This window comes from Candoia aspera, chromosome 9 (genome assembly GCF_035149785.1).
Source record: "Candoia aspera isolate rCanAsp1 chromosome 9, rCanAsp1.hap2, whole genome shotgun sequence".
Lineage (NCBI taxonomy): Eukaryota > Metazoa > Chordata > Lepidosauria > Squamata > Boidae > Candoia > Candoia aspera.
In genome coordinates, this window is record NC_086161.1 from 1887677 (window position 1) to 1913716 (window position 26040).

At 50.6% G+C, this 26040-nt stretch overlaps 1 protein-coding gene across 5 annotated transcripts; it reads left to right on the forward strand.

Annotated features, from left to right (window-relative positions):
* The first annotated feature begins 768 nt into the window (after positions 1-768).
* Positions 769-26014, forward strand: USP28 (ubiquitin specific peptidase 28). Of its 5 annotated transcripts, none has more exons than XM_063311536.1 (26): positions 769-907; positions 3532-3609; positions 4300-4414; positions 4949-5054; positions 5471-5633; positions 6075-6161; positions 7042-7179; positions 7937-8010; positions 8593-8669; positions 8839-8987; positions 10847-10974; positions 11079-11174; positions 12028-12201; positions 12499-12614; positions 13969-14039; positions 14951-15179; positions 15984-16175; positions 17311-17450; positions 17578-17763; positions 19052-19147; positions 20663-20841; positions 21032-21110; positions 21448-21527; positions 22217-22340; positions 22813-23008; positions 24753-26014. In XM_063311536.1, the coding sequence occupies exons 1-26, from the start codon at positions 848-850 to the stop codon at positions 24926-24928; spliced, it is 3309 nt and encodes a 1102-aa protein (XP_063167606.1). In that variant the 5' UTR covers positions 769-847; the 3' UTR covers positions 24929-26014. The 5 variants fall into 5 exon arrangements, with proteins under 5 accessions (XP_063167606.1, XP_063167607.1, XP_063167608.1 ...); XM_063311537.1 differs by having other exon boundaries at positions 22813-22979; positions 24753-24867; XM_063311538.1 differs by lacking the exons at positions 17578-17763; positions 19052-19147.
* The last annotated feature ends 26 nt before the right edge of the window (positions 26015-26040 follow it).

A 26040-nucleotide genomic window follows, 5' to 3' on the forward strand; every position in this document is an offset into this window, starting at 1 on the left:
CTTGGGGAGCCGGGCAGGGGGTGGACTTGATGACCTCGGAGGCCCCTTCCCACTCTATGGTCGCAGGAGACCCCCCTGCGAAGAAGGCACCGTTGCCCCCCCGCCCAAGGGCAGCGGAGCGGCACTTCCCGAAGGGGCGGTGGGCAGAGGCAGGCAGGCAGGCAGGCCCCCCAACGCCGCGGCTTCGGGCGGGGCAGCTCCGCCCGCGCCAGCCCCGCCCACGGAGCCGCCCCGAGGGTCAAAGCCGCGGTCTGGGCCAGGGAGTGGCCATCCGTCCCACCCCTGCAACGCCCCTGGCCGCGCCCCATTCACGGCTTAGCTCGCGGGGTTCTCCGGCCCCCCGGGGTCGAAGGGGCGCGAGGCACAGAGCGGATCACCCCGTGGTGCCCTTCCCCCGCGGGCTGGGGCGCCTCCCCCACCGGCACCCCCGAACACTGAGCCCGTCCCGCGCTGCCGGGGAGCCACGGGCCTTCTCCGGGGCGGGGAACGGGACCCGCGGAGCCCCCGAGAGGCGCGGAGGAGAGGCACGCCCCCGCCCCCGATTGGGCCCCGGAGCCCCGCGTTTTCCCGCGCTACGGCAGACCCCGGCCACCCGACGCCGCTCGGCCGCCTATCGGGGGGCGGCCTCCCTGTCCTAGCGAACGGCAGCGGGCGGGGCCCTGAAGAGCGCGGGGGGCGGCGCCGGGAAGAGCCTCCCCGGGGGCGGGGCCGCGGTGGGCCAATCGGCGCGGGCGCCCCTCTCCGCTCGGGCGGGGCGGGCGCGCGTCCGTTAAGGGGGCGGAGCCGCGGGCCCTCCGGCGCGTCGGTCGGTCGGTCGGTCCGGTGGGGGCGTCCGCCCGGTGCGACGATGACGGCCGAGCTGCAGCAGGCCCAGGACGAGTGGGCCGCGCCCGGCGGGCGAGCGCAGGTGAGGGCAGCGCCCCCCGCCCCGCCCCGCCCCGCCCTCCCCGCAGCAGCCCCGCGAGGGAGGCCGGCGCGCCCCCCGCCGAGAAGCGGGCTGCCGAAGGACCGCGCCCCTCCCGCTGGAAGGAGGGCCCCAAGCTGGAGGGGCCGCTGGCCGTTTGCCCCGCGGGGGAGGGGCGGCTTGCCCCCCTCCCCCGAAGCCCCCTCGCGCCGGCCCTGTCGGGGGGAGCCGCCGCAAAGCGGGGCCGGGCCGGCGGGGGCTCCCGGTGCCCTTCGGAGGGCCCCCGCCCTGGCTTCCCCTGTGAAGACGCGCAGGAGCCCCTTCCGCGTAGAACAGGCCCCCCCGGGCGGTTTCCGGCTTTCTGTCACCGCCCCCCCCCCCGGGACCTGGTTTCACGAATCGCCTTTTTGAAGGCGAACCGGCGTCCCGAAACGTCCCTCCAAGCGGGTGCGCTTTGCTCTGAGTTTGACGCTGCCGCTGCTCTCCCCGGGCGAAATCTCGGGGCTTGGACTTGCAGCTTTGGATTCCCACGACGGAGATTCGGTGCTCATCCTTGCCAGCACAAAGTCACCCCCAGAAGTGGGCTGCGACCTCTTGAGGGAACTCTGCGCGGTTCATTTATCGCAGTTTCTTGGATCCAGGGCGGTGTTTCTCAACCGTGGCGACTTGGAGGTGCGTGGACTTCAACTCCCAGGATTCCCCAGTCAGCTTTGCTGGCTGGGGAATCCTGGGCGTTGAAGTCCACGCACCTCCAAGTCGCCAAGGTTCAGAAACACCGCTTTAGAGGCTGGAGTGGCATTCTTACAGGGAGCGAAGCCCTTCTGTGGGGACTAGGACCCAGTACTAAATTTAGTCAGGCCTTGTTATAATGACAAATGATTATTTCCCCGGGCCTGGACAGATCTTTGGCAGACCTCTGGTGCCTCTAGGATAATGGTGTTCCTGGTGTTACAGAAATAGCTCTCCAAACAATACCAAAGCCAATAACATGGATCCATTTTATATTGCGGTTAAACGGTTAAAGCAGATGGGATGTCACTATTTGGGTCGGGTAAAAAAAATAATTCTTGCTTGGGGTCGGACATTGATCAGATTCTTCCTAGAATTCCAGGGCCTACTTAAAATTGCAAAGTTCATCCCTTTGAGTTCCTACTAGAAGTACAATTTAGCCTAATTTCCATCACCCACTCATTATCAAATTGCCCTCTTACTAAGACTTGCTTTGTATAGTTAGGTTAGATTTTTGCTAAAATACACTTCCAAGGTTTTCTTGGGGTAATTTAATCATCCTAACTGAAAACTCTCTGGTTAAAATTCTTCATGTATTGAAGAGATTGAAATTGCACTTTTTCTTCAGACAATTAGTGGTGGAATTTCATAATAGCATAGAAGAACCTTACTACTGTGTTTATTAGGATTCTCTTTGCTTTTGAGCCTTCGTTATCTGGGTTCTCTATTCTCTAAAGACTTGCTAAGTGGTTTTTTTGCAAATATGCAGTATGTGGGCATGATGTTGATTCTGGTAAGTGTCAATAAGAAGAATTATCTTTTTTTTCCTCTGAAAAGACCTTGGGAAGTAATAGAACATGGCTGCTCATTTCTTCCTTTTTTAAGAAAAGCTTCTGCAAAAGCTGAACAAAAACTAAAGCACTGCTTGAAATGTAATCTGGAATTTGGCATATTCTAATCTAACCTAGATGCTGCTCTGCCATTACTCCCTAAAATCTGGTCTACTTCCTGGTACCTCTTAACTTTAAAAAAAAAGGGGGGGGGTTGTGCAAATGCCAATTTGCTGATTAGAGCGCCATTTTCAGTGGGCTGCCTGTGCTGTGTATCTCTGGCACCTCGTTGTAAAAGAGAAGTGACCAGCCGCAATGGCATGTGTAGTCAGCTTAAAATAGCTTCTCCCCAAAGCCCTGCACATTCTTTGGGCTCCTTGTATGTCTGTGTGGCAGCATCTGCCACTGCTCTGTGGTAGAATAAATAACTGGCTCCCTGATTTGGTGGGAAAGGGGCCTTTCGGCTGTTGTTTCTCAGAAATGGCTCTCCTTTTCCCTTTGCATTTTCCTTCTGAAAAATAAAGATCTAACTTGCCTTGAGAAAGAAAATGGGAGAAGCGGTACTTAGTTTTATGAACGCTCGTTGGCATTGAAAAGATGGTTTGTTGAGATAAGTAGCCATCTCAGTTGGGATGTGTGGATCATCCTGTAAAGGAGACTCAACGTTCTACACCGAATAACCTTTAGCCAAGCCGGGTATATCTGGATGGGAAGACCTTCTTAAAATGGAGAGACAGGACTTTCTTGGGGGAATGTACTGATGGCGAAGACATTTGCTAATCAAGAGTGAACACTTTCCTGACGAGAGATGTAGTACAAATGCAGAGTCAATATGGTGGGAAGTCTGATGTCGTCTTCTGTATGATGGGGGACTGTTTTATTTCTCTGGTTGCTCTTGTGAGCTGCCTGGAATTAATGAAATAAATGAATGCCTTTGTTCAGCCCATTGGCATTCAGAAATTTCTGCCGATCTGTTTTAAAAAAATGTGCCGTCAAGTTCTCTCAGCTTTGTCACAGGCTCTGTCTCTTCCCTTTCTGACACACCCTCTCTGTTCCATTTTGATGTAGACCTGCAGTTTGCTCCTAAACCAGCTAAAAGAGATCACGGGCATTCACAATCCGCTGTTTCTCCAGGCGGCCCTGAAGGTTAGTCCCGTTTGTTAACAGGGGGGTCCTTAGGCTGCTGACCGACGGCTACCACTGGGTTGGCATAGGATGGACTTTCTTGAACTTATGGCTGCAGCACGGGCATTTAAAGTGGGCTCTGAAGGTCAGACCCACGTGCCACTGTTGCCACCGCTGCATTGCCATCCGCGCCCTGTTTCCACCTGCTTTTCTCTGTCCTCTCAACCCTGCTCATTTTGGCCCTTGAAACCCGAGACCGGCAGCCCCACTTTCCCCAGGGGGGGGCAGGTTTCAAGCCCAGACAAACAGTGGCATTTGGACAGCTGTCCACAGTCCTTCTCCATCGTGCAGATCTCCTGCGCTCCCATTCTTTCTCCTGCAATTCCCAGCCAGTGCCGTCTGGCCGGAGGTGTGCACAGACAGTTCCAGCAGTGCACGTGAAAACAGGCCATCCTAATTTAACTATAGTTTTTGTTTCTCTTTAACGTTGTCCTGCTCTAGCCATCAACCAGGACAACAGGTTTAACTGAAAATCGTCTGGAGCAGGTTTTCTCAACCTCAGCAACTTTAAGATGGGTGGACTTCAGCTCCCAGAACTCCCCAGCCAGCTATTCTGGGAGTTGAAGTCCACCCATCTTAAAGTTGCTGAGGCTGAGAAACCTGCTCTAAAGGAGCAGTGTGTCCTCTTTTGCTAACTTTGGTTCTCTTTAGGCTGCAGATGGAAACCTAATGCAGGCGGTGGGCTTCCTCACCGAAGGCCGTGACCGAGAGCTGGGGGAAGACCCCACTACTGCTGACGGCGAGGGCCAAGCAGGGCAGTCTAGCAGTAAGCGCATCTTTTCTTTGTCGGCTCCCCGTCCAGTGTGTATGACATTTTCCAAGGAGGGCTCTGGGCAGACTGAAAACCTGAGCAACAAATCCCACCCCGAGGTGTCTTTATAAATAGAACCAGGAGGAGACCAGAAGGGGCCCATTAACTTCTGAGCTAGCCCTAAGCTGGTGCCTTTGGGATATATGGGAACAACACTTCTCAGAAATCCCAGCCGTCACGGCTAGGCTGCCTGTGCAGCGTTGAGAAGTCATTTTCCTTCTTGACGACGACGATGGCGTGATGAGCAATCCAAGCTGGTAAGAGGTCAGCAGATCACAAAGGGCCAGTGATGCGTTCAGGTCTCTGCATGCCTCTGTGGATGAGAGCATCGCTGTTAAACGGGAAGTGAACTCGTGCCTGTTTGCAGGCTGGTTATTTCACGGGGGGGGGGGGGCGTGGTCGGAGGAGTCTGCAAAACTCCTGTGACAGGAGTGGGGAGATGTAGCATTTTAGCTGCATCCTAATACTGGCTTCTCTCTCAATTCCCAGCTCTGAATGAGGCCCCACAGGATCATGCTGGTTTTCAGGAACCCGTTCCTTCCGGCGCCCAAGATTTCTCAACTGGGAAGAAGGATTTTCTTGCAACAATGAATGCGTATGTCACATTCAGTTTTATTTATTTTGCGGTGTTGCTGTTGGCCCAGGTTGTGTCAGAAAACGTTGCATGCTCCCTTCTCTCAGGTAGCCTTGCCCGCTCAGCCCCTGTCCAGGTCCCTGATAATTGTCTGCTTCTGACCCCTATAGGAGAGGCACGTGGCCAGCATGTATTCAAATCGGAGCTTTCTGTTTCCAGGAAATGTCTGGCTGACCAGCAGAATCTGTGTTCTTAGCAGGATAGGCTTTTACTGAGGGCTCAAATCCATTGGAAGGGGGGTGACAGTCACCCTTTTGGGGGGTCTTGTGTTCTGTAGCACCTCATCAAGAGCCCAAGAGGTGTACAGGGAAGATGGGCTAATTTCTTCTTGCAAAAAGGACTCCTTTGCAGAAGCTGCTGCCTTGTGTTTCTGGCAGAGCCTATGAGCCCAGCATGGCTGAAAACAAAAATCGTTCCAAAAGGAAACGCTGTGAGGTCTGGGGAGAGAACCCTACCCAGGGTGACTGGAGGAGAGTCAGCGGCTGGCCGGCTGGGATGAAGAACATTGGAAACACCTGCTGGTTCAGTGCAGTCATACAGGTGATTTGGGGGTGCTGATGCTTCTGTGGGTCCCTGCTGCCGGCATTATGGCTCAACCTCAGCCACTCAGAGATGGGTGGACGTCAGCTGGCTGGGGAATTCTGGGAGTTGAAGTCCCACCTGCTGGCTGGGGAATTCTGGGAGTTGAAGTCCGCCCATGTTAAAGTGGCCGAGGTTGAGCAACCCTGCTCTAACTAGCCACTATTTTTCTTTAGCTGACGTAAGTGCGAATTAGTTCAGGCTTCCCTGCCTGGTTTTCACCAGCGGGTGGGGCTTTAACTTGCCTAGTGGAGCATTGTGGGAGGGTGGAGAAGAAGCAGCCAGCCTGCTGGGAGATGGCTGTGGTCACGCCTGGTCTCTCCTTTGAGGAGCTCGTGCATTGTGCAGACTCAGCATACAGGTGCCAACGGGGCAGGGCGTTAATCTCGGGGGTTTTGTCAGTCTCTCTTCCAGCTGCCAGAATTCCGGCACCAGGTTCTGAACTACTCCCTCCCCGAAGCGGTCCTTGAGACCTGCCGCAGCCGCAGCGTAAGCAATTCCTGAGGGACACGGGAGGGGAGCGCCTCTTCCCGTTCTGCGCTGTGACAGCAAGGCTGGCCAGAAGCTGGTAGCGCAGGAGTGGGGGGGGGGCGGTGTCAGAGATGGAAGATGCTTTCTGATTTCTGCAGGCTCAATTATTACTCACTAGTTTTTCCCACATTCAGAATCCAGGATGCAAAGCTATGCCAACCTTTGTGTATCAGTGATACAACTTACCAGGAGGGTCTCCAATTTATAGTTTTCTTCAGCGAGTTTGGCACCTTCTCAGTCTCGCTGAATGTCACCCCAAAGCCAGAATGGGCCGCTGAGTGTCCCCTACGTTGGGCTGCTGTGGCTGTTGCTGCTGCTCCTTGTTTTGGCTTTTCTCTGCCATTTGCCTTTTGATTAAATGACCCCAAAGTAGCTAAAAACAGACCTGTGGCAACTCAGTGTGTGGTAATTAACTGTACTCTGGAGATGATGCTGGAGTAGCTGGCCATCCCATAACGGCTTTCTCTGGAATGTTCGTTGGTGGTGGGGAGTTTGGAGAGGATAAAGCACCCAGGTCGTAACCAGGAGGTAGCGCCCCTGGTGATGCCAGTTCCTTTCCTCTCCCCTCGGCTGCAAAGCCAGACATTTATTGGGGGATCGTGTGTGGGGCGAATCGACACAATGTCTTAAGCCATAATTAATGTGCTGTAGTTACTTTTGGCTTAGTGGCATAGATGGTTTGGGAATGGAGTCCAGGGTTGTGGGAATTGTGTGGAACCAATCGCTCCAGCAAATGCACCTTCTGAATGTGACCCCTCTACACTTTGCTGATAAAAAGTACCATTTCTCAGGCTGTTGTTTCTCTGCTTTTTTCATTGTACCACTTGTTGTTTTGCAGGAAAAGAGGAACGTTGCATTCATGCAGGAACTCCAGTATCTCTTTGCCTTAATGCTGGGAACACACCGTAAATTTGTAGACCCAGCTACGGCACTGGAACTTCTCAGAGGGGCATTCAGATCTCCTGAGGAGCAGCAGGTGAAGCAACTTTAGGGCCGTCCCAGTTCTGTGTTGCCACTTAGCCCAGGAGCATGCTGGAAAGGGTGGCCTAACTTGGACTATGCTGTGGAGGTTCTGCCTCTATAAAACTGGGGCATGGGAAGACTAAAGATGGAGGAATTTAAATCACAAGGAAAGATGGCCCTCCATGGCCAGGCTTCACCCCCTAAAACCACAATTGCTCTCTTATCTCCTAGACGTGGTTTCAAGCCAGAGCTGCTTGGCCAGAAAGCAGCCGCTGCCTTTTTCTTCTCCTTTGTAAGGACTGAGTTGGCAGCTAAATCTGTAGACGCTTTAGCAAGGCTGGCTGGCTGTGCTGTGCTGTGTAGTGGAAACCTGCAGGCTTCCTAGAAAGGGTGCCCGTTTGAGCAACCAGAATGCGATCCTCCAGGATCTGGTTGCCTTCCACTGTATAAAACTGATTTGGAGAAGATTTGGGGAAATCTTAATCCTTGCTGCTGAGGCTTACAGGGAAAGTTGAGTGAGTTTTTCTTCACTTAGGAGGTGAGGTGGTGCCTAAATACAAATCTTTGCTGAAAGAGGGGCTTTTCCAAGCATTTAACTCTTGCTCCTTCCCTCTTACGCGTGATTTAAGGGCAGTTCACAACTATAAAATACCACAGCATTCTAAAAAGGTAAAATCATCCAACGTTCTGTAAAAACAGTAGAGAAAACCGTTCAGGGAAATGTTTCCACAAGCTGTAATGTTTGACACTTCAATCCTCCTCTCTTTTAGCAAGATGTGAGTGAGTTTACCCACAAACTCCTGGATTGGCTTGAAGATGCTTTCCAACTGACCGTGGATGTTAAGTGAGTCTAAAAGAACCTGGGTGATTGTTTTGCTAAATTGCCCTGTATCCAGAATTATCAGGGACTGTGAGTTCCAATACAGCTGGCCGGTAACCAAATGAATGCTTAAAATTCCTGGGGTATCAGGTTTCACACCTAGATTCGGTATGTCTAAGCACAGCACATTGTAGTAAATTGGTACAACATCCCATCGCGTATGGCTGCCTGGGACCTCACATGAATGGTTCAGCTCGTGTCTGAACACCTGGTTGTAGCTGGCAGCTCCCTGCCTATAGAATGCCCGTGCGTAGGGGAGAAGGGTTCTAGTCTAACTCTCTTTCTAGCGGGCTGCTTTTAGGAGGGGGGGCTCAAATAGAGGAGCATCGCATCCTGAGCTCCGGTCTGCAGCCCGGGCTTGGTGACCTCTGGTTATTCCTAAAGACTGAACATGGGAAAAGCATCTCAGTTAGCCGTTAAACAGGCCACCCTGGTGCTTAGCCTCATAAACCTGTTTTTAAGAAAACTCAGTTTGCTTTCATACTTCCTGTTTTTAAAAAATGTTGAGTTTGCTTTCACGCTTCCTTTCATTTGTCCTGGCAACAGGAATTCCCAGGACAAATTGGAGAACCCAATGGTTCAGCTTTTTTACGGAACTTTTCTAACAGAAGGGGTCCACGAAGGTAAGCCAGACAACTCGCTCGTTGGTAAGAAAGGCTTCCAAATGCTCTCGCTGCCCCCTCCTTCCAGCACGGCCCCTCCAGTTCTTTGCTGCTGCGCTTAAAGGACAGTCTGTTTGGGATTTGGTTTTGCTCTCCTTAAACTGATTTGTGTCTCTCCTCCCACATTTAGGTAAGACGTTTTCCAAAATAGAGACCTTTGGGCAGTATCCCCTGCAGGTCAATGGCTTCAAGAATTTGCACGAGTGCTTGGAAGGAGCTATGGTGGAGAAGGATGGCGAGCCCGGCCCTTCTAAGCAGCCGGTGACCTATACGCAAGAGGTCAGTTCTGCAACATTTGCACAGCTCACAGGGAACCGGAACAGACTTGACAGTTACCAGTGTGAGAACACAGAATAAGATGTATGTGTGCATGCTGGAGTTAAGCAAACGCTGTGGAATGACTAATAGCATACAGTGCAACCTTTACGTTTCATACACCGTGTCTGGCGTGCAAGTGTGATAAAAGTATTTTTCTTTCTGTTGAAGCCTACCGGTAGGAAAGAGCCAGCGCCTCCGTATTTTCGGAGGATTAGACTACAGTTTTTAATTTAATGGTATGCTTTTCTTGTTTGTCACTTGTCTTTTATCTGAGTATATGTTGCATTCCTCTTTTCACTCTTCAAAAATCTTCTGATTCTGCTGATTTTAATTTAAACCCTAAAGCAATCATGCGCTGCTTGCATCTGATGTACTTGAAATCCATTCAGAGCTATCCTAGCCTGCATCCCAAGCATCTTGTCTGGTACCGTGAAGTGAAAGGTGCTGTTTTTCTGGGGTTGCGAGGGCTTCGAAAGGGGTCTGGTGGTTTTCACCCAGCAGCAGAGTGCTCAGCAGGAAAGGGGTCGGAGAGGAAATGGCAGGATTTTTAGGTGCTTTTCAGGTGATCCTTCAGAGGAACATTAGTGCTTAGTGTAGGCAGCAAGAGGCATTCAGATTGTGTAGAGCAGGCTGGGGAATTCTGGGAGTTGAAATCCACACATTTTAATGCAGCTGCAGTGGAGAAATACTGGTGAAGAGAAAAGGAAGTATTCAGGATTTGCAGACCTCCCAGACCTGCCTGGGAGTTGTTAACCAAAGTGTCACAGTTCGGTTCATGGCCCAAAGACTGGATGTATGGAAATCATTTAAAGGGCCCTAGGAAACGCCTGCAGTGGTCGCTGTGGAAAGAATTGTAGTGATTCAGCTTCCACCTTTGTATCCTGAGGAGTCTGATTGGCTCCAGATGCCCTGCCTTGATCGCAGAATGAAACGCCCGGCTGGGAAATTTTTGAAAATAGGTGGCCGGTTTAGTTAAAGGCGTTCATTTTGTTCCTTCTTCAGTGATGTAAACAAAGGGTAAGAATTTGGATAAGGGATGTGAAACCCTTTTTTGAGGGTTTCTTCCAAATACATTTGAAAGAGTAAGTGTTGTGGCACCTTCTAATATATTCAGGTAGGACAGACTAGTTAGCCACAAATAGCTTCAAGAGGGAGGTGCAGTTTTTATCACGCAGGGCCCTGCCTGGCAGGAGATCACAGAAGTCTATTAAAAGCTTGAGTTCTCTGCAGGGTTCTTCCGGCATGGCTTACAGAGTTGCAGTGAAACCGTTCTGATCCCATGTTCAGTTCGAATTGGTTTTGCAAAAATTAGTAAATAATTATTTGGGGCTGGCCTTGGTTCTGCGGTACCTGTACAGGTTGCAAGAGTCCCTCCCCCCTTTGCAGTCCCCCCAGAATGGATGAGGCCAGGACTTTCATCTTTTTTACATTTTGAGGGGTGTGGGAACATGAAGCCTTGTGGATGCTGAAGGCACCAATTTCCCCCCTTAAGATTTCTGATGCCCCCCTTCCTAAAAAGAGCCTGAGCCCATCCATTCCCAGCACGTGGCTCTAGGCCAATAAAAGTTGTGTGCACCTGCTTCGAGGTACTTAGCAAGTAATTCCTGGGAGGTTTTATTGTCTGAGAAATGCTGATTTTCACTAAAATCGTACAATCAAATTTACTGGACTCAAATACTGATTTCTCTTTCTCTGGGCATCGTATGAAATGGGATCTGAATCATGTTTCTTTCTGCTTGTGTATGGAGTACACTGTTAATGAAAAAAGCCTGTTTATAATTAACATCCATCAGTCTTAAACTGTTACGTCTGTATTTCAGCGCTGGTTTACAAAACTCCCCCCAGTGCTGACGTTTGAACTTTCCCGGTTTGAGTTCAACCAGTCCCTTGGGCAGCCGGAGAAGATACACAGCAAGCTGGAGTTCCCACCCGTCATTTACATGGATAGGTAAAAAAAAAGCTTTACAGCCTGACACCTCAAAGCCTGCAAAAAGGTACTGTGGGACGGGGCCGATGGAGAGCATGCAGTTGTGAAAAATATGTTTTCTTTAGGTTTATGTACGCTAATAAAGAAATTATTCAAGCTAAAAGAGAAGAGATCGGGAAACTGAAAGATCAGATGACAGTTTTACAGCAGCACTTGGAGAAGTAGGTGGTCTTTCTCAAACTCTGAGCTTCCTTTCCCTTACAGACGAGATGGTGGGTACCCTGAGGCCTAAGCAGCTGGCATCTGTTTCCCACTTTCTCATCATGGGGGAGAAAAGACCCAGTGCAACTTGTCTGTTTGCTCTTGGATAGGGGTCTTGTGGTCAAGCTGGTTAGAAGCCTCTGCATGTGGACCTTCGTTTTAGCTTTTCCAGGGAGCTACACAAATCTTGGTTCTTCAGACAGTCCGGCCTACCTGCCACCCCTTTCTGGAGCTGGTCAGCTCACTCTCTACCACTGTAATGCAGCACCAGAGGGGTGGCTTGTGTCTCTTCCTTGTACCATTTGAAGAATCTGTTTGAAGAGGTCCAGGAGCAGGACAGGGAAATTTTTTTTTGTTTTTTAGATCATTTATCCTGCCTTTATTATTTTTATAAATACCTCAGTGCAGCGAACGTACCAAATATTCCTTCCTCCTCCTCTTTTCCCCACAACAACAACCCTGGGAGGTGAGTTGGGCTGGGAGAGAGGGACTGGCCCAAGGTCACCCAGCCGGCCTTCATGCCTACGGCGGGACTAGAACTCACAGACTCCCAGTTTCTAGTCTGGTGCCTTCACTACTAGACCAAACCTGCCTGTACAAAATTGGACTCATACTTCAGAAATGTCAGTAATAAAACATGTTTTAATATTTGCCCAGTGTCCAAGGGGTAAAGGAAAAAAACGTTTCATCACCGATGCTTAATTTTTAAAAATCTGGTAGCTTTGATCCCGCTGAAATGGAAGGACTTACTAAATCAAGCTAGGGAAGTCTGGTGATTTTGAAGTGGACTAATGATTGTTTGACCATAATTAGGTACACAAGATACGGTTCTGGCGCAGACCGCTTCCCCTTGCCGGATATGCTGCAGTACGTTCTTGAATTTGCAAGGACCAAGCCGTCCGCAGCCACGTCCTGTGCAGCAGCCGCCGTGCCTGCAGAAGCTAAGGCGGAGGAAGAAGCCTCAGAAATGCCTCCCGAGCAAAGCAGGTAAACCCGGGTCACGCCTTGGTTTGGCTTTCCGCCATTGCTGTATCCAAACTAAAACAAGAGGATGACAAATTAGATTATTTTGCCTCCTAGAAATAGGCCTATTTGGGGGCAGGGGGGCAGTGAGGGTCTAGAATCCAGAAGAAGAATAAATTTTGGCGATGGTCAGCTGCATTTCCAAATCGGTCCTACCGATTTCCGCCTGGCTTCCCTCTCTGTGTTTCGAGGAAGGGTGGCAGCGCAGGCGGAGAGCACCGATTCCCAGCAGCTGAGGAGTGCGTCTTCCTCTCCATCCAGGTGCCCGGCGGAGATGCCGGAAGACCCTGTTCCTCATGCCGCCTCTAAAGACGGAAGGAATCTTGTCATTGCCTGCCTGCAGCAGTGGAGGGAGGAGGTTGAGCAGGACATAAAAGGTTTGTGCCCAGGTGATTGATTGATGGATGGATGGATTGAATTTATACACCGCCCGTCTCACTGAAAAAGCGACTCTGGGCGGCTTACAGATAGCCTTCGTTCTTAATTTCACTCGAGTTGGCGTTAGCCAAGGCTATTGTAGTCTGCCCTAAGAGAACAGAGTGACGCATATTTCCGGTTTTCTGCACGTGCTCGTGCTCATTCCGTTCTTCCTTGAACTGGAGAACTTGGCAAGGGACGATGCCGTGGCGTGTTTGTTCAGTGGAAGAGGGAGCCTGTGGCAAACCCAGATCCGTGTACCTGTCGCAGTGTTAAGTCCCTTGCTTCTCTGCTGTGTCCACGGGGTCTGGCCAGGGAGTGGCAATTTGTCACTCCCGCAGCATTTTGCACAGCCTTTGTGGTTGGGACCAGGGCTGAAGCTTCCTTGGCAAGGATAACGCGCTGCCTGGCCAAAGAGGGCATCTTCAAACTCTTGAATCGTTCCGGTTACTTGCGTAGATCCAGCCGTCATTCAGGGCCTCCCTTTCCCACGTCTTACGTGGCCTGATTACACAGCTAGCTGAGAAGATCAAGAGTAAACGCCCCCAAACTTAGCTTCTCAGCAGATTTGCAGGTAGTTTGTGAGCCTTCCTTTTTAAATTCAGTTTGCAGCAAACAGGTACAAAAATTAAAGAACAGTTTCCGAGTGTTGTTGTGCTGCTCAGTGAACACAACAAGTAGGGAAATCCAAAGGCTGCTTATTTGGCACTGTGATTTGCATGCTGGTAACAGGGTCAGTTGTTTGAGCAGATCTCAGCACGTTGCCCCATCAGAGGAGTCAGCTACACCATGAATATTAGAGACAGTTTGGAATGTAATGGACACTCTTAAGACAGCGTTTCTCAAGCTTGGCAAGTTTAAGTCATGTGGACTTCTACTCCCAGAATTCCCCAGCCAGCATGGGAATTCTGGGAGTTGAAGTCCACATGTCTTAAAGTTGCCACGGTTGAGAAACCCTGCTTTAAGAGTAGAATGTCAGTTGAATAAGCAATGCAAAGAATTAGTTTAGATTTGTAGACTGCTAACTTTGAAAAACGAGTCTTGTATAGATTAGGTTTTGGACCAAATATCTACCGTTCTACAGATTTGCTGGGACAGAATTACAAAACAAGTATCCCTGGCATCTTCTTGTTGTAGCTAAAGGGATACTGTATGTTTGTACTGTCATTTAAATAGCTGCCATTTCTTAGGCAGAAAGAAGTCACTGATTTGCAGTTCTGAACATCTTTAGAGACTGGCAGAAGCAAATGTTACCTTTTCTTTAAGAAAATGTAATGGTTGCCCAACCTCTTCCTGTTCTGCTCTGATTAACAGACCTGAAGACCTCCATGGTGGTGCTTTCCGAGTCAATGGACCAAGTCTATGCTGATTCTCAACTCCACCAGGTAGGAGAGTGTGGTTCTCACCGGTTGTCTTGAGTGCATCTGGCCTCGTGTTGGCGCTAATTCACTGAAAGCAAAATCTTGCTGTTGTGTAAGAGAGAGAGAGAAATTTGTTGTTGAATTAGTTAAGATTTTCCATTTTTCAGATAAGGGAATTTGTTCCTCCATATAAAATTAGCCTGGAGGTCTCAAACTAAATTTGTAGGATTTTTTTTTTAAATGAGGAATACCTGGGAATTCAGACTCTATGTTCTCCTACAAACAGTGACTTCATCTTGTTTTTGAAAGGGGTTAAACGGGTTACTTGTTAATGTCAGTCATGGTTAAAATAGACACTTACAACTGCGTGATATTCTGCCTGCTATTTTTTGCCGTGCATTGAAATGCGAGGTAGAACTTCCGAGTATCGTAACTGGCAGGGGTGGTTCGCCGTGGTCTCTCAAGACAGGCTGCGGAGGCTGTTTGGGCCCTTTAAGGGAAGAGGTAGAACCTCCTCAGCTCATTTGGGGAGACCCTTCCTTTTCTCTCTCGTATGTAACGAACAGGAGCTTGGGTGTGTCTGGCTTCCTGGCCTCCGTCCACATCAGGCTCCGATGCCAAGGCCTGGCTGTTAGGTTTGTGAAGTCCTGCCTGGCGGGCAGCTTGCATTCAGCGCCAGCTGGCCGAGTGTTTCCTTGGTAGTGGCTCTGAACTGACTGGTCTGGTCACGATGGCCTCTGAAGCCCCATTTACCAACATCTAAAGCCTTGTTCCAATGGGAAAGGAATCTGCACTAAGCCTTGTTTATATGAATGGATCATTCTTACAGGCACAACAGCTGAGAATTTGTCTCATTGAATCTTCCTGCAGTCATGTTACTTCACTTGCTAAAAATAAACCTGAAAGCCCGTGGTGTTTACGTATGTATTTTCCAGGTCCCTTACCGCTTGCATGCTGTGTTGGTCCATGAAGGCCAGGCCAATGCTGGCCATTACTGGGCCTACATCTACAGCCTGCCTCAAAGGAACTGGCTCAAATATAATGACATTGCAGTGACAGAGTCTTCCTGGGAAGAATTGGAAAGGGATTCGTTTGGCGGCTCGAAGAATGCCAGCGCCTATTGCCTCATTTATGTCCGTAAAAAGCTACCACCCTTTGCGGCAGGTGAGGACTCTGAAATCAGTACTTGGTGATGCCTCTCCGCTGTTGGTGGCTGGATGCTTGGCTGCTTCTGGATAGGTTAAGAGGGGCTGCTTAAGAAGAGCTTTCCTGTTCTCTGGTTGGGAGTGGACCATGGTCTCTTCTTCTGTACCTTCTACCTTCGTGGTGGTAAGCATCCCTTGAAACATATGGAGGTTGAGGAGAAACTATCGCTCTGCTGTGGTTCTGTGTATTTACAGATTCTATGTGCGTGGGATAGAAGCAGCCTCAGCTGAGTTCTAACAGGAATAAATTGGGAGCGGGTAAGCAGTTTGGGGCCAGCTGAAGAAGGCTGGGGCAAACCACTTCCGAAAATGCTGCCAAGAAACGTGTGCGAACTTGCCTAAGCGATCGCCAGGAGTCAAGGCTGACTTGAAGGCACAAATATACGTACAAATAAAACCAGTATAGAGAGTTCAGGAATTACTGGGTCGGGGAGGCAGGAAAGAGATGGGACTCCTTTTGCTCTGCATCTTTTGGGTCGTGGACACGTACACAAGGCCACCACGAGTCCATCCTTGAACATAGTTGTGCCCATTCTCAACAACTGGTATTAACAGACAAGCTGCTTTTGATACTGGAGACAGTGCATGGCTTCTGCGATTGCCAGAAGCAACTTAGGGCCACAGCGTCCAGGTAAGACCTCAGGGCCCAAGTGCGAATAACAAGGGATTGACCGTGAAGGCTAACCACGCGTCTTGCTTTCGTTGTCCGGGAGGCGTTCAGACATGGGCTAACAAGGACACGCTGCCTATTTTTCTTTGATAGATTATGATGACGGACAAATAGAGAGAGAAGTGGAAGGGCTGCCTCTGGAACTTCAACGCTACATAGAAGAGGACAACTGGAGGGTAGAACAGGAGATGGCTGAGCTGGAAGAACAGTCCTACAAAATGGCCCAGATAGACCAATCCTCCCCATCTCTGGAGTCCCAGAACCTGTCTTCCGATTCAAGCCAAGGTGAGAAAAAGGGCTGCTCCATCCAGAAACCACTCTGTCTTCATTGATCCACCTCTGATACCAGCAAACGGGGAGTGACGGTGCAGGCCAGGAAATGATTGGCACACAAAAAGCATAAAACAGGTTTGATCAGGCTAAGAAACACACGTGTGGACCCTTGAGCAGAGAAGAACACAGCATCCAGGCAACCATTCCATCTGTTTTGTGTTCCCTCAAATGGACTTCTTGTGTTGCAGGCTTACCTCAAGCCTTTGCTGATGGCAAGGGAATAAGCACTCTGAGGGTTCTAAAGCCCACGAGGATTTGGGACCTTGGTTCCAGAAGGAGAACCTGCTGACATACGAAGGTCCTCATCGACTCTTATCTGAGTAAAATGGAGGCAGCCAAAAAGAATCTTCTTTGTGGTGTGTCCTAGCTGGGGAAGGCTCATCTGGTTTTCATTTTACTCTGATTTCCCCTGAATCTTTCCTATGCTAAATGTGTGTATTGTTCAGCAGCTCATTTTTTCTGGAAGTCTGTTGGAGACTACCCTGATCAACCTTTAAAAATACCATCCTTTAGCTATAGATGTGATGGAATGTGGGAATGACCTTGGGAAAAAGGGAAAGAGATGCTGGCTAGGGAACAATCGGATAAGAGGGGGTGCAGTCTGTAGCTGCATAACAGGCGGAGAAAGAAACTCAGAAAGGACCTGCCCTAACTGATCAGGCGGTTAAAGGGATGGGAGATTTATGCTTTCAGACTTGCTAGATTCTGTTAATGTAGCCTTACAATGAAGTACAATTAGCCCATCTGGTCGTGTTTCCTGTCTAGTCTACCTGGTAAGGCTGGCATCAGTCTTGGAAGTCTGAAAGCGCAAATCTCCCGCCCTCCCCGTTTACTGCCTGATCAGTCAGGGCGGGCCCTTCCTAAGTTTCTTTCTCTGGCCCTTACTCTGCTGCAGGCTCCTTTCTCTTTTATCTGATCGTTCCCCAGGCAGCATCTCTCCACCACCCCCGCCGTCTTCCAAGGTCACCCTCACGTTCCATCACAGTAGAATTGGGGCCTGCCAAGCTCAATGGCTTCCCATAAGATCTTTGGGGAAGCATAAACTCTAGAGAATGCAGGGCAGCCGCTTTGATCTCCCTCCTTTCAGAACACTCCTTCCCCTGTGAGTGCGGGACGCATTCGCTCTCCTCTGAGCACGCCATGCTGGCAAAGGAGCAGACTGCTCAAGCTGTCGCCAAGACCGCTGACATCTATGAGAAGGACGGGATCCCAGCCGCACTCGAGCAGGTAAGGGTCCTGACCGGCCATCCTCTTCCTCACCTGCGCTGTCAAGCCTCTTGCCCCCCTCGGGCCTCCATTGCTGCCCTCTGGCCTTCCTTTCACTCCTTTCTCCTCCTCCTCGGTGCCGCCACAGTCCAAGGAGGCCAATGCAGAGGAGGCCCTCCCGGAAGAAGCCCGTCCTGCAGCGCAGGCAGAAGAGCCACCGGAAGCGGAGGGGGGGGAGCCTTCCGCCCCACCCGGCTCCCAGGTCTCTGAAGTGGAGATCCCCAGCGTGGGGAAGATCCTAGTTAGATCGGACGCGGATGGCTATGACGAGGAGGTACGGCCTGGGCATCTGGGCCGTGACAGCCCTGGGAGTAGACAGCTGGGGGTGGTGTGTGGGGGACCAAGAAAAGTGGGTGCTGAGCACAAACAGCGTTTGTAAGAAAGGCTTCTCTTGAACTTTCTTCCAAATAACACTGTTTAGGATTTAGCTGTTCCATTCTCTGTTTGAGGAGCCCTAATGCGGTTTACAGAGCTAGTTTGGTGTCGTGGTTAGGGCACAGGGGTAGAAACTGGGAGATCGTGAGTTCTAGTCCCGCCTGAGGCACAAAGCCAGCTGTGTGACCTTGGGCCAGTCACTCCTTCTCAGCCCTAGGAAGCAGGCAATGGCAAGCCACTTCTGAAAAACCTTGCCAAGAAAACTGCAGGGACTTGTCCAGGCAGTCTCCATGAATCAGACACAATTGAACTGATTTTTTTTTTAATGATTTACAGAATTGAGCTTTTTTCCTGCTAGGGCCCCATAGTCTAGTTCTGATGTCCTGCATGTCCTGCTCCTGCCTCCCTCGGGGCTCACTGGGGCACTGCAGCTGCACTGCGGCCTTTCAGCCCACCATTCCCTTGGGTGGTCGGTTGCCAGAAACCTGCTGCTCAGCGTCGTGTCCCTCAGGATGGCAGGACTTTTCACCATCGAAGGGCACAGGCAAAGAAGGAGCAGCAGGCGCGGAGGGATGTTAAAGCAACGTGCCAACCCTTAAGAACATAGGGGCCTCTTTGCTCAGAGCCTCCTGTGCCCGCAGTGGCCAAGAGGCGCCTCCAAAGAGCTCACCAGCAGGGCACGGGCAACTCTAGGCATCCAGCCGCTGGTCCCGAGAGATGTCCACTGCCTCTGGCACTGAAGGATTAGCATGTTCCTGATGGCCTTCTTCCTGCTCCATCCCGGAGCCACCCTTTTAAACTTCCCCTACTTTCCCATGCGGTGCCAGGCCAGGGCAGTGTCTACCGATGGGCGCTGTCAGCACGGATTCGCAGCTGAGCAGACGTCTTGCGGCATATCCAGGTCTGCCTGTAAAACGTTGCTCTGCTGTACAGGGAGGGCATGTGGCTCTTCCTCGCTCCCCCTGCTCAGATACCCCCAACAGCTTTTGGAGGTGACGCAGAAGGGTGGAGGAGCACAGCCTTTGGTGCATCCTCCAGAGCGCTGGCTACATGGGCCTGCCCAGACAGCGTCCTCCCGAAGCTGAACTTGGCTCTTTTGCCTGCGTGACGACGGAGGGCTTGTTTCAGCCCGGCCTTTTTGTTCCCCTGCTGTCTACCTCTTTCCTCTTCTCTCTTCTCTGTGGCAGGTGATGCTTAGCCCCGCCATGCAAGGGGTGATCCTGGCTATTGCTAAAGCCCGTCAGACCTTTGATCGCGATGGGTCTGAAGCAGGGCTAGTCAAGGTAGTACTTTGCCTGTAAGCGCACGTGTTTCTGTCTCCTCTGTCCGCAAGGGGTGCTGTCCCTCCTGTGTCGGGTGCCTGTCTGCCTTGTTCCCCTTTTTGTCCTGCGATGGGACAGGGCACAGAAGTAGGGGGTTCAGTTAGCGTGGGAGGACGGCTTCCACTCTGAGCGAGCACAGTGTTGGAACCTGGTAGACCTCTCTGGGGAAGAAGGGAGCCCTCGGAGAGGCCTTACGGCAGGTGGCAGTCTCTAGCTCAGCCTTGGCTGAGCCCAAACAGGTAATCGTGGTGGGACCTGAGGGTGGGAGATCACCCAGAAGAATGGGCCTGTGAGGCAGGCTGGGAAGTTTTTAGAAAAGCTTGACGAAAACAACAACAATCAGGTTTTGCTGTGCAAAATGGAAGTCTTGCGTATTCTGATTCCCAGTTTGTTTCACTTACATGGGTGAGAATTTGTGTGGATCAGCCTTGGAGTGGAGTAGTTGATAACTAATGTAGTGTTCCTGGTCATGGGGCTCTAACCCCCGTCCCCCCTGAGAAGACTTCAGGGTGCTTTTTAAAGGCGTTGCCCTATCAGCAGGGCTTGGTGTGATAGCCTGGCGCCCAGCTGGATAGTCCAAGCCGCATCTCTTGAGTACTGCAGGAGTGATACTTTTGTCCCACCTGGACCATCCTTTGGGGAGGGAATTTTATGCCAGTAGCATGGATCCAGTGCAGAAGAGGGGGACTTTCCTCCGTTATTAAAAGAAATGGAACCCAGAGGTGATTGCTCGCCCTGCCTGCTTCTCAGGAGAAGTGGTAGCTTAGTGTATCTAGTATCTGAGCCCGTTTCTTATTTATGGAAAAACTTGGAAGGCTCTTCTTCCAGTTGAGATTCCAAAAGTCTGGAAGTCTTCTTGTTTCAAAGCAGAAAAAGGGAGTTACCCATCTTTCAGGAAATCCTTTCCACCATCAGAAAAAAAAATCTTCAAGGTAAATTTCATGTTGTATTGTTGATTCATTTGTTCCAGATCAGACACAACTTAAGGTATCCATTAGCATCTGAAGTGACCGTTGTGTTTTACAATTGTAGGAATTCTAGATACTTAGAACACTTACATGCTGTACTAGCAGCCTTCTCTGGGCAACATTCAAGAGCAATAAAACAGTAAAATACCAAAAAAGCGAGCAGTGAGTTAAAAAGAGCTATTGCAGACGATCTTAAACAATATTCAGTTCGTTTTTACTCCTGGTACTGATGATATATTCTGGAACTTTGTTCATGCTACTATCTTGGAGATTCCTGTGCTAACTTTGGCACGCAGGTTCCAGTAGATCCTTAGCATGTCAAGGACAAAGCCCCCTTGAAATCAGCTGCAAAACAAAGGAAAAGTCTTATAGCTCCAGCTTCATTCAGTGTGGGTTTCAGTAGCTCCCTTGGGGGATCTCATGGTCATTTCTCCCTGAGTGAAAAACAGTTTGTGTGGCGGATTCATAATGAGCTGGAATAATACAGTGCAACCACTGGCTTCCCCAGGCATTCCGTGAAGAATATTCCAGACTGTATTCGCTGTCTAAAGAGACCCCGACTCCACAGAACGATCCCCGCCTTCAGCACGTCCTCGTTTACTTGCTGCAGAACGACGCACCCAAGCAAGTGGTGGAACGGACTCTCCTGGAACAGTTTGCAGACAAAAACCTCAGCTATGACGAAAGGTTGGTTCAAAGCAGGCGGATTGGGAGGTGAATGAGGCACAAAGGAACCATCTGTTGGGTTCTGAGGATTGTGGGAACTACCGGAAAACCACTAACCCTCAGTTTTGATTGAGGCGAGTTATATTTAAATGTTTGCCTAAATGCCATCTCCTGGGTTCACACTGTTCCTCCCCTCTGTTCCTGGGAACAGGTCAATTAGCATTATGAAGGTAGCACGGGAAAAGTTGAAAGGAATTGGCCCAGATGAGGTGGACATGGAAGCGTACAAGGTAGGAAGCCCCGACTCTCAACACGCACGCACACGCGCACAGACTGTGTTTGGGGAAAAGCAGACTCCTGGTTCCCCGTCGCAGCCTGCTCTGTTGAAACAACCATTTGTGCTGCTGCTTTTTGAGTGCTCGTTAAGCATGTCCGTTACCCTGCCTTTGGTCACAACGTACCTCTGGATCTAACAATAGGCCTCTGCTGCTGTTTGGCACGACTCAGGCATCCTGGAAATTACCCGTGGCTTCAAGTAAGCAACGGCAGGGCCACCCAGAAGCTCCAAGAAGGAAGGAGCAAGCTGAACACATAAAGACCAGACTCGTGTTTTCTATTTCTGGACAGAAATGGCACGAAGACTACAGCTTGTTCCGCAAGGTGTCCGTTTATCTCTTGACGGGGTTGGAGCTCTATCAGAAAAACCAGTAAGTTCATCAACGCTGCTGCCGAACGTTGCAGATGAAATTTTTGGAGCAGCGAAAGGCTCCCAGCCTGCCGGGTTGGTGCATCGGCAGAGAGAGCTTATGCAGCCGTAAGCGTGTCGTGCACGGTCCCATCGCGTCTAGTGTCATCCACAAGCGGGGGGCGGCTTGGAGGGTTACATTTGGTCCAGAAAGCTGGACCAGAGCGATTTGAAACACCTGGAGAATTCCCACAGGAGATTTCATGGGGACCCAGTCAGCGTGTTGCCTGGCCGCCTCTGAGCAGCGGCTCGTCCTCTGCTGGGGCAGGGGCGCGGCTCCCCAGGAACACTTCGCACGCCTGGGGAGCCACGCCCCTGCCCCAGCACACTCCCAGCAGGGAGAATCGCTCTGGTGTGGGGGTGGGAAGGCTGGCCCATGACCAGTCTTGACCATGGAAACACTCTCCGGGTTGGTCAGAGTCTTAGTCCAGTCCACGGCAGAGTCGCTGCTTTGAGGAAGCGGTGCTTGCCACCTCTGCCAGGGGGAAAGGTGGGAGTGGAATGGAATAAAGCAGGTAAAAACGATGGCCTGAAGGTGGAGAAGTTGTTGGCAGGCACAAGGACACTAAGTGGCCAGTGGCTTAGAAGGGTTCGTGTCCGTCCATCGCGGTGACCGGACATGACGTCCTCCCTCTGTCTCACCCTCTTCAGATTCTGCGAGGCTCTGACCTACCTGGTGTTCGCCCACCAGACCAACACGGCCCTGCAAGCGAAAGGACCCGGCAGGGGCGCGGACGCCTCCCTGATCGCCCTGTACAGAAGGAAGTGCCTGCTGGTTGGTGTTCGCAGGACTCCCCCTGCTTCCCTCCCTTTGAAGCGTGTGGAGAGAATGCAGTTTCCAAATCCTTCCCCTAACTGTCACTCGGTTCAGTGTTGAAAGTAGGATATTGTTGAGCACTCCTTCAGTCTCTAGGTATTTGAAAAATCTCCTCTGGCGCCCTCAAATGGTTATTCTCACAACCTGCTCCGCTTCTAAATAGCTTCTAGAATAAGCTACTCCCTGTACAGTTCAAGTCTGGGGCACCCTGGGCCATTCGTGTTGCTGTTTGCTTTTCCTAGCCCCCGCCCCCCGGCAGATTCTAAAAGGTTCTGTTGTGTGCCCTTCCTTTATCGGACAGGGAGCTAGCAAGAGCTGTTCTTGTCCAGGGCAAAATAGCCACACTTAGTTGCTTTAAAACATGCTGGGCTGGGCTGGGCTGGGCTTCCCTGAAATCCTCACCAACCTGCTCCTGACTGCTTTGCTGCAGAAGCTGAACGATGCGGCAGCTGTCCTGTTTGAAAGCAATGATGGGAAAGACGTGGATGAAGGTGTGAGCATCTTGAATGAACTCGTCATCCCCTGCATGCACCTTCTCATGAACAGCAACGTCTCCAAAGACGACCTGGATGCCATTGAGGTCATGAGGAACCGCTGGTGTGCTTACCTGGGAAAGGACATGGGCGGTAAGAAATGTGTCTTGGGCATGACACCAAAGTTCTTCTACAGGTAGTCCTCGCTTAACAACCACAATTGGGACTGGAATTTTGGTTGCCAAGTGAAGCAGTCATTAAGCAAATCTGACCCGATTTTACCACCTTTTTCGCGGTGGTCATTAAATGAATCACACGCTTCCCAATTGATTTTGCTTGCCGGAAGCTGGCTGGGGAGGTCAAAAATGGCAATCGTGACCGTGGGACGTTGCGACGGTTGTAAACGTGAATCAGTTGCCGAGCGCCCGAATCACATGACTGCGGGGATGCTGCGACAGTCGTAAGTGCGTGGACTGGTTGTATGTCGGGTTTTTTCAGCACCATCCTAAGTCCGAACCATTGCTAAACAAATGGTCGTTAAGCGAGGACTACCTTTTCTACTTTACTTGCCTCTGAGTTTCTTAGTTTCCCTATTTCTTGGTGCGTGTAAGAAAACATCTGCAAATCATTGAAGGTTGACTTTCTATTTATCGGCCAGTCACCCTTACCATTCTTCTTCATTGCAATGGTGGCTGGGGTTGATGGAAGATTAAATGTCCCGCTGGAGGACCACACGTTATCTGCCAAAGTTGACTTGAAAAGTTACATTCTGTGCTGTTTATAGTTCTGGATATATTCAAATCACGGAACTGGAGTTCTCTGTGTCTTTAAGAGAAGCTTGTCTGCCGAGTGTTGTTCCGGTGCAAGCAAGTCGCAGCAGCTCACTATACCAGCTAGGGGGCGTGCCTGCGCTTGCTTACTGGTGAGGAATTGCAGCGAGCGTTCCCTGCTGCCTGGAATGGTTAGATGTGCATCTGTGCATCCAGCATAGTACTTGTTACGGTGCTTTCATGGCTCCCTGGGATAATCACATCAGCTTTTATCGCACAGACTCTAAGAAGTTGTAGAGCTGGGAGACAGGTGGCTCGTACATGAGGGATAGTTTATTCTTGTGAACAAAACCAGCTAATAGAAAATAAGGTCATCTGGAATCTAAGCTGCTGTATTTTTTATTTATTCATTTTATTTGTTTGGCATGTTTATATAGCCAGTCTGGTCTAGTGGTAAGGCAATGGGCTAGAGGCCAGGAGGCTGAGAGTTCTAGTCCCGCCTGAGGCAGGAAAGCCGGCTGGGTGACCTCGGGCCCGTCCCTCTCCCTCAGCCCAACCCACCTCACAGGGTTGTTGTGGGAAAAAGAGGAGGAGGAAGGAGGATTAGGGATGTTGGCCACCTTGAGTTATTTATACAAGTAATAAAGGCGGGGTAAAAATTAAATAAATAAATAGCCGTCCATCGCACTGAATGTGACTCTGGATGGCGTACAACCAGCAATTAAAACAATATCACAATTGTTAAAAAATAAAAATAAAAGCCAGATTGAGGGAGAAGAACCCCCATCTAAGTGCACTACAACCATCACTCAGGCGCCCACTGGGATCCCCAAGGCTGCTGGGAGAACCCCGTTTTCAGGGCCTTCTGAACGGGTTGGGGCCAACCTCACCTCAGGAGGTGGGGGGCGATGATGTCCAGAGGGCAGGAGCTACAGCCAAAAAGGCGCGTCTCCCGGGTCCCATCGGGTGGAACGCTTTGGCAGACGGGATGGCAACCTACCCCTCCTGCTGGACCTGATGGGACGGACGGGGAGATGCATCTCCTCCACCTTCTGTTTCTGAGAAGTAACTGTTAAGGAGCAAGCTTGCTGTTTCTCCATGACGTTCTGTCTCTTCTCCTCCTGCAGAGAAGTTGCAAATGAAGCTGGGTGAATTTCTTCCCCGCCTGCTGGATTGCTCTCCAGAGGGAGTTGTTCTGAAAGAGCCCCCCAAGATCCGCCCAAACTCGCCCTACGATCTGTGCAGCCGATTTGCAGCTGTGATGGAGTCCATTCACAGGGCCTCAGCGGTGGCTGTGAAGTAACGGCGGCCAGCCATCTTAGCCCCAGCTCTGGACGCCTCTGCCCGCCCCCCCCCCCCCAGTGGAATCCAGCTGCCAGACAACTTTGGGAAGGATCCTTGAGGAGGGGACTGCACTGAAAGGATCCACCTCCAGCCTGAACGGAGATGCTGGGTGTGTCTAGGAAAGAGCTAGGAGGCGTGTGGTGCTCTTTGACGTGCATTAGTTATATGCAGGCACTAATTTTGGAACCTGCACTGAGGCTTCCAGTTGTACTTTGGCTTTAGCTCCTGCAAGGAAGTTGTGGGAAACATTTTAGAAGAAATCTCCAATTTTAAACTAAGCGTTGTATATAGACAGTTCCATCTTGCCCGGTTGGTATGTTATCTGGCCAATAGCTTCAGGTGCTTCTTGAGAGCATTTTGTGTGTGCCCCTTTAACATTTTAAAGGTACCTGCCACACATGCTGATCTCCTGATGCATTCATTTGGCACCAGCGGGCTCCCCGAATGGGTCAGCACCTGGGAGTGTGTTTAATTGTGATGCGGCCTGCGTGGGATACTGACCAGGGCCACTTAACCCTTGGTGACCTCAGAGCACAGCCTGACCAGGCATAAGTAGAGTCATAACCCGGGGGTTAAATAACATACATGTTACCTCTGGGTGAAGAAGCTAAACTGTAAACAAGGCTTATTCTCATGGTGAGACCACACGCTTGTTGGCAATCCATCTGCTGCCTTACGTAGCCATGCTGTGGCTGTGGCAGAACGCAGCTGCTGCGTTGCTGTTGGCGAAATGCGGACAGCAGAACTGCAGAACCAGTTCCAGTGGAGGGCAGAGACGGGAAGCAGCTTTCTTGAGCCTCCCCAACCATATTTTCTTGGACAACAATCACTGAAGTTTAATTACCGGGGTAGTAGTGGCAAATAAATGCACTGAAGTCAGGATAAAACCATGTTTAATAACTCACACTTTTAACAGTTATGTTTTCCTCAAGATATTTTAAAGCAATCTGTTTTTTATTAGAACGCTAACAAATCAAGACGGAAATACAAATCTGACGAGATTTCTGGTTTCAAAGTGCAATAAACATTACCCTATTTAAAGATATTTGTAGTTTGTTCTGTTTCTTTCTA